General features: G+C 31.8%; 1 protein-coding gene across 1 annotated transcript in view; it reads right to left on the bottom strand.

The window, feature by feature from the left end:
- Positions 1-2,039: 2,039 nt before the first annotated feature.
- Positions 2,040-8,454, bottom strand: part of LOC117174231 (2-hydroxyacyl-CoA lyase 1) — a 22,191-nt gene continuing 15,776 nt past the window's right edge. Inside the window, exons 6-9 of the mRNA XM_033363112.1 lie at positions 7,293-7,534; positions 6,630-6,815; positions 6,478-6,553; positions 2,040-2,311 (exon numbers count right to left, since the gene is read on the bottom strand). Of these exons, the coding sequence (XP_033219003.1) occupies positions 2,070-2,311; positions 6,478-6,553; positions 6,630-6,815; positions 7,293-7,534 (746 nt within the window). The 3' untranslated portion in view covers positions 2,040-2,069. The remainder of the gene's footprint in view (positions 2,312-6,477; positions 6,554-6,629; positions 6,816-7,292; positions 7,535-8,454) is intronic.

Below are 8,454 nucleotides of genomic sequence, written 5' to 3'. Positions count from 1 at the left end.
ATCTAGTCGGGAGTGGTGCTGACTGAAAACAGATGATTTGGAGCGATTCGCGCGCGATCTGTTGGTCATTCTAAGGACTTATTGAACTACCCTCGTATATTTTTAACAAAAATGATTAGTCTTTTAGCCAAAAAAATGAATTTTCAACCACGAATATTAATATTTTTCTACGAAAAAAATAAAATATTGACAAAAGAAATCAATTTTCAACTAAATATGTGGTTAAATTTTAACGATAAAAGATTACTTTTCAACCAAATGTCGAATAATTAAATTGACATTAAAAAAAAATAAATTTCAATTAAAAAAAGAACGAGTTTTCAATAAAATGTTACAACTAAGAAGATTAATTTTCTACCAAAAAAGACTAATTTTAACAAAATACATGAATGTTCAAATAAAAAAAAAAATGTGACTCAAAATAGAATCGTAAAATATTAATTTTCAACAAAATAGTTCAATTTTCAACCAAGAAAATGAATTATATAGAAAAAAGAGTAATTTTTAAGCATTAAGATTAATTTTCTTCTAAAAAAGACAACTTTCCGTAAAATTGCCTGAATTATTAACTAAAAAAAAGTAACTTTTAAACAAAAAATAGAAGTTTAAAAAACACTTTTTCTAAACATTTATATTTTCATATATTTCATACAGTTTTGATATGCTTAAAACGGGAACTAGAAAAAATATGTGGAATTTTAAAGATGCATTTTAATTTGTGCATAAAAGTGTTTTTACGACTGGTTTATGAAGTTTAAAACAATTAGTGAATACTAAGAATAAATCTTTATCCAAAAGAAATCGTTTTAGATCGATTTTTCATCTTGTAGATTAAAAAAAACACATTTTTGTGAAAAATATTTTTATACAAGAAATCAATTATTTTAATATGTCATTTAAGGTTTAATGCATTATAGGCCTAAATGAACTTTAATGAATTTATGTAGTGACCAATTTTAACCCGATTATGTAAAGAATAATAATAATAATAATAATAATAATAATAATAATAATAATAATAATAGATGATTGAAATTGAAACACAAATTCCAATTTAACTTTTAGGTCAGATTATTTAGATAATAAATAGTTTTTGTATAAATTAATAAAAATTTACATTAAAAAAAATTATAAGTAGTACAATAGTTTTTTTTTTGTTAGAAAAACATTTCTGTCGAAAAATGTGTTTTTTTTCACTGTGTAAGATATAAATTTCATGTGGAACACTTTTTTTTCAATGATGAATTATTTTCAGTTTGTAAAAAAAGCTTCAAGCTCCACCAAAAAATTTGTAAAAATACTTTTTTGTACAATTTAAAATGGTACCCCACTCTCTCTAGTTCTGATTTTTGCCACTAGATGGCGTATCGCAGTTTAACCATTTCCAATAGGATCTCTACATAAGATAAGATTGCACATCATAAATTCAAGACAAAGCCTCAAATTTTATGCCGCAGTTCACAATAACTGTTTATTATTTTTCTTTCTTTGCGAACAATAGTATAATGACGAAAATTACAGTAAAGAAATAGAAATTTTAAAATGGTTTTGTACGATAACCGTTGTTTGTATTTTAATTTCAACGACGTTTTGTGTCATTTTTGTAATATTTTTACCTAGAGGAAAACCCAAGGACGGGTCGAAACGTCGGTTAATTTTAACACTTAACTGTCACTATGGGTAAAAAATACCCCAACAAATTTTTAAGCTCGAATTCACCGTACTGAATTCGAAAAATGGACGACGTGTGACTTTTATCAAGTCGATTCCATTTTTTTAAAAATATCTCAAACTACATTATCTAATTTTTTGTACAAATATTCAATACCGGCTGCGCGGGACAGGTTTGAACATGTGGGGTGAACAACACCCGTTATGCCATTTACGTAATAAAAATGAGTTGTACCAGTTAAGGGTTAAGTTTATAACTAAATAAACATATATATTGAACATATGACCAAAATAATTTGTCTTCATCTCTCTAAATCAGATATATCCTCAACATTTAAGATGGGGAAGAAGTAGTTTCAAATGTCCATTTGCTTTTGGGAATTATTTTCGATTATAAGTTACCTGTACATTGTTTCAAGTTCCATTCCTGAGAAGCCAAAGGCACTGTCACCTTCGACACAAATCACTCTTTTCGATGGTTCGTTATCTTTGCAATAAAGAGCAGCAGCTATCGCAAAACCAAGACCGACGCCCATAGTCCCAAAAGTTCCAGCATCTAACCTGTGCCGTGGTAAATTATTCAGCAACATTGTTCGGCCAATGTCCATAGTATTGGCTCCTTCAGAGCAAATAATGCTGTCTAAAAAGGCACAAGAACAATTGGAATACCATTTTTATAGCTATTTTCGTTTCTAACAATGAAAACTTTAATTTGACTTTCTTTGGTAAGACCCAGAAGCGGCGAAACCTTTTTTTTCTTTGTGGGGGCAAGGGCCTAACTATATTTATAATATTGAATGGTACAATTTGGACATAATTTAAGAATTATTATACTATGTAAAAATTGAACTTAAATAATAAATAGTTCACTAATACAGGTATAAAATTCATATTGCCAAAGATTTCACAAATATTTCAAAGATTGCAAAAAAGATTTGACAAAGATTGCAATAATTTTTCAAAGATTTCACAAAGAATTAAAATATTTCGCAACGATTTTGGACAGATACAAAAGATTTCACAAAGATTTCAAATATTTTGCCAAGATTTCGAGGGAATTAAAAGAAGACTTCAATGATTTCCGAAAGATTTCAAAGATTTAAAAAAGATAAAAAATATTTCGCCAAAGACTTCAATAAATTCTCCAATACTTCACAATGATTTCAATAATTTCACAAATATTACCAAATATTTCCAAAAAAAAATTCAAAAACAATTAAAATATTTGTCAAATATTTTTAATGGTTAAAAATATTTCAATAATTTCTTAAAGATTTCAATAATTTCACACATATTACTGAATATTTCGCAAAGATTTTTAAAGAATTCAAAAAGATTTCACAAAGATTTTCAATATTTCGCCAAGATTTCAGATAGATTTCAAAAATTTCAGTAATTTCACAAATATTACCGCATTATTACCGATTTTACAAAGATTTAAAATATTTCGCAAAGATTTCAGATTAATTTCAACTATATCACACAGACTTTTATTATTTTCAAAAGACTTCAGACAAATTTTAAAGATTGAACAAATGATTCCTAACGATTTCACAATAATTTCAAATATTTCGCAAAGATTTTTAGAAAAGTCGCAAAGATTTCGCAGAGATTTAAATAATTTCACAAAGATTTAAATGATTTTGCAAAGATTTCAGATAGATTTTCAAGATTTCACAGAGACCTCTATTGTTTCACAAAGATTTCAAATAGATTTTCAAAGGTTTAACCAAAACTTCTTAATGATTGCACAAAGATTTCAAATATTTCGCAAAGATTTTTAGAGAATTTGCAAAGATTTGACAAAGATTTGAATAATTTGACAAAGATTTAAATGCTTTTGCAAAGATTTCAGATAGATTTCAAAGATTCCGCAGATACCTCTATTATTTCACAAAGATTTCACATAGATTTTCAAAGATTGAACAAAAATTTCCGTTTTCGAATAGATTTAAAAGACTTCACAAAGATTTCAATAATTTCACAAATATTACCGAATATTTAAAGAATATTTTGTTAAGATTTGTAAAAAATTCACAAAGACTTTACAAAGATTTCAGATATATTTCAAAGATTGAACAAAGATATCAACAATATCCCGAAAATTTCAAATATTTCACAAAGATTGTTTCGCAAAGATTGCAGATTTTAAATATCAAACAAAGATTTCCTAATGATTTCAAAGATTTCGGATAGATTTAAAAGACTTCACAAAGACTTCCATAAGTTTTCTAATACTTTACAAAGATTTCAATAATTTCACAAATATTACAGAATATTTCAAATATTTCTCAACAGTTTTTAAAGAATCTCCAAAGATTAAAAAGATTTCAATAATTTCTTAAAGATTTCACAAAGCGTAAAATAATTTGAAAAAGATTTTAAATATTTCGCAAAGATTTCAGATAGATTCCAAAGACTGAACAAATATTTCACAAAGATTTCAAATATTTCGCAAATATTTTTAGAGAATTGACATAGATTTCACAAAAATTTCAATAATTTCAAAAAGTTTTTCGATAGATTTCAAAGATCTCATAGAAACCTCTATTATTTCACAAAGGTTTCAGACAGATTTTCAAAAATTGAACAAAGATTTCCTAATGATTTCAAAGTTTTCAAATAGATTTAAAAGACTTCACAAAGGTTTCAATAATTCCGGAAATATTACCGTAAATTGAAAAAATATATCACAAAGGTTTTAAAACAACTCACAAAGAATTCACAAAGATTTTACAAATATTTCACCTATTTCGCAAAAAAGTTTAGAGAATTCATAAAGATTTCAGATAGATTTAAAAGATTTCACAAAGATTTCAGAATGATTTCAAAGGATTCGGATTGATTTAAAAAACTTCCCAAAGAGGTCAATGATTTCTCAAATACTTCACCAAGATTTCAATAATTCCAAAAATATTACCGAAAATTTCTAAAATATTTTGTAAAAATTTAAAAAAAAAATCACAAAGACTTCACAACGATTTTACAAAGATTTCATATATTTCGCAAAGATTTCAGAAATATTTCAAAGATTGAATAATGATTTCCCAAAGATTTTAAAAACTTCAATAATTTCTCAAATACTTCACAAAGATTTCAATAATTACACAAATATTACCTAATATTTCAAATATTTTGCAAATATTTTTAAAGAATTTCTAACGATTTCTCTCGTTTCTTCTCGGACCACAAATATATCTTGTTTCAGCTAAACCTAGGTAAACCAGTGGTTTTGAAAATCAGAGACCCTAGAAACACACTCTGGGACTCATATGAAGAGGAACTCAGAGAAAAGCTACTGGAATTTCCCACAAACTATGGCAGCATTGCTGAGTTAGAGACCACCGCGGATTTTCTGCGAAAAGCTCTGATTACATCGTATGCAAACAATTGCCCTACAAGCACAATTAGGTCTAGGAAAGGAGCAGAATGGTGGAATACGCACCTGGAGAAACTCCATAAAAAGGCAAGAGCGCTGTGCAATAGGGCAAACAGAATTAAGTTGCCTTCGGACTGGGACATCTATAGGACGGCTCAGTATGAATAAAATAGAAATATAAGGAGGTATAAACAGGAATACTGGAGGGGCTTCTGTGAGGAATCGAAAGATATTCCGGAAACAGCAAGGTTCCACAAAATCCTAGCGTAAAACCCGGAAGCTCGCCTCGGGCTTATAAGGCTCGAAAATGGCGAGTTTGTCGAAGAAGAAGCAACGCTGAACCGCCTGATGGAAGTTCACTTCTCGGGTTTTCAGCGAACTCAAACCGACCTAGAGGAGGAGGACTGGGGTCAAGAGTTGAGGCGGGCCGATTGTAGTTTCGCCTCAAAGGTCGTAGACCAAGAAAAGTTGGAATGGACCGTAGGGTCCTTCTGCCCTTCTAAATCACCAAAGGGTATGGCATGTACCCAGTGCTTTAAAAAAAAGGCCTGGAATTTGTCATCTCTCATCTGACGAAATTATTTAGGACAAGCCTCGCTCTAAAACGTATGCCATCGGCATGGAAGGACGGTAGAGTGGCCTTTATTCCCAAACCCGGGAGGGAGGGCGACACTGGTGCAAAAGATTTCAGACCAATCAGCCTAACGTCTTTTATTCTAAAGACGCTGGAGAGGCTGGTTGGGACCAGAGGATCAGAGGATGAGGTTGGGAGAGGCTGAGATGAAGTACTTTTGGCTTGCCCGCTGCACAGAGGACAGCATGCTTTTCAGGCAGGATGCTCGGTAGAAACAAAAGAGGTATGCTGTGGGAACGTTCTAGGATATAGAGGGTGCCTTCAGTAATACCCCTCCAGAAGTCATCTGTCCGCAAAGATTTTTAAAGAGTTCACAAAGATTTCAATGTTTTCCTAAAAATTGTAAATATTTTACAAAGATATCAGAAGATATTTGATATATTTGACGAAAATACAATGATTTTCCGAAAATTTCATAAAGATTTCATTGAGATTTCAAAAATATTGCAAATATTTCTGATACATTTAAAGGATTTCACAAATACTTCTATTATTTCACAAAGATTTAAGATGGATTTCATAGACTGAACAATAATGTCAAATATTGCGCAAAGTTTTCAGATAAATTTGAAATACTGCACAAAGATTTTAATTGTTTCCCAGAAATTTCAAAGATTTCGGAAAGATTTCCAAGGATTTCACAAAGCTGTGAGAAAGTTTGCAATGATATCTCAAAGATTTGATAAAGATTAAAAATATTTCGCAAAAATTTTGGATTTTTAGGAGAGGGGGGAGGCATTGTCCCCTGTGCCCACTAGGGCTCCACCGCCTATGGTTAGACTATAATACTTACCTTTCGGTATGATGCTCTGAATGTGGTTAAACACTGTATAATAGTTCAACGGTACCGATGTATCGGATGCCAGTCTCTGAAACATTGAACAATGTTGTCACATGAACAAATTTGTAATATAAAATAGCTTTTGCAACTATAAATCAACATACTTGAATCATTTCCCTGTTTTTCTGACCCTTCGAAATAAGTTCCCTCCACCAGGGATTGCTTTGGCTCATAAAATAATTTCTGTTTTTAAGAAGTGTGGATAATGCTTCGACTGCTGGCCCAACATCTGATTGAATAGCCACACTTGCTGGAACTGAATTGTGCAATTCTTCCGCACAAATATCTATCTGCAAATTATACAGGCAAAAGCGTTTATGTAGTTTAATGTGTCTGATTTTTTAAATCTTAACTGCGTAACTTGTTTAATTTTCAAGGAACCTGTGTCATCATAAGAGAATAACAGAAATTCTTAATGTCTTTTTAGACTGGATGTAGCTATGAATTAAATATTGTTTGAATTAAATTTTCGGCCGGGTGCTTTTCCCTTAAGCTACTAGAGAGATCGAAAGAAGAATCCTTTTTCAGGAATACATGCATTATTTTGCCAGATGTTACGCACTCATGGGATTTGTATTATCGCCAGAGAATAACAGAAATTCTTAACGTGTTTTCAGACTAGGTGTAGCTATGAATTAAATATTTTTTAAATTAAATTTCACAGTCGGGTGCTTTTCCCTTAAGCTACTAGAGAGATCGAAAGAAGATTATTATTATTTAGCCATGTGTTACGTATTCACATTTTTCATGGAATATTTCCTTCAAACCTGAATAACTTTGACTTCATTTTGAAACCTTGGCGGGCGACCGAAGTGAAGCATCCAATTTAATCTGGCTCCCAGTAGTAAAATAACATCGCTTTGTTGCAAAACAGCCGTTCTTGCACTTGACACGCAATGCTGATCCTCATCGGGAACCACTCCTTTGCCCATTGGTGTAGGAAGGAATGGTAAGCCAGATACAAGAATCAAGTCTCGTATCTCCTTCTCAGCACGTCCATAGGCAGCACCTACATTGAAAATTGAATAAAGACATCTTTATTCTTATAAACCATCATAATATGGGCAGCTGGTCACCTTATTATTATTACTTTAATTATTGACAGTTTGAATTAAGAAATGCATCACTGCAAATATTGTATGGAAGGTGCTTTCCTTTAATTCTTTAATAAGAGATATCTACGCTATATGCTTAGCTAATCTCTAGATTCACAACTTTGCTACTGGAACTGCAGAAATGTATGTAAAACACTGTAGTTGGTACTATATGTCTGCTTCAGTAAACAAAATTCTCATTCACGTAGCAAAAATCATTGCTTCTTCCATGATACTAGGCAGTCTGATAAGTCCCTGAAAAATGAAACACGGAGACGTTTTTTTGGCCAAAGTCGGTTTTATTTTTCAACATACTCTCCTTTTAGGTCGATACAGCGAGTCCAACGATTTTCTAACATTTTGATACCGTCCGAAAAGTACTCGATCGGAAGGTCTCCAAAATACGCCTCAGTTTCAGCTATGAGCTCCTCATTTGAGTAAAAACGCTTACCGGTGAGCCATCTCTTCAGGTTCGGGAACAAGTAATAGTCGCTTAGGGCCAGGTCTGGTGAATACGGTGGCTGAGGAACCAATTCGAAGCCGATTTCATGCAATTTTGCTTGTGCAACTAAGTATGAATGAACAGGCGCATTGTCGTGATGATAAAGCGGGTTTTTCTTCTACAAATGCGATCGTTTTTCGACGATTTCGATTTTCAATCGGTCCAATAATGATGAATAGTATGCTCCGGTTATGGTTTTACCTTTTTCAAGAGAGTCCACGAATATTATGTCATGTGCATCCCAAAATACGGAGGCCATAACCTTTCCGACCCAGTGTTGCGTTTTTGGACGCTTCGGAGCACTTTGGCCCGGTGGAACCCACTGTTTTGCCT

The sequence above is a fragment of the Belonocnema kinseyi genome, chromosome 6 (genome assembly GCF_010883055.1).
Source record: "Belonocnema kinseyi isolate 2016_QV_RU_SX_M_011 chromosome 6, B_treatae_v1, whole genome shotgun sequence".
NCBI classification, from domain to species: domain Eukaryota; kingdom Metazoa; phylum Arthropoda; class Insecta; order Hymenoptera; family Cynipidae; genus Belonocnema; species Belonocnema kinseyi.
The sequence above is the reverse complement of the archived record's forward strand: the minus strand, read 5'-3'. Positions and strand labels throughout refer to the sequence as shown.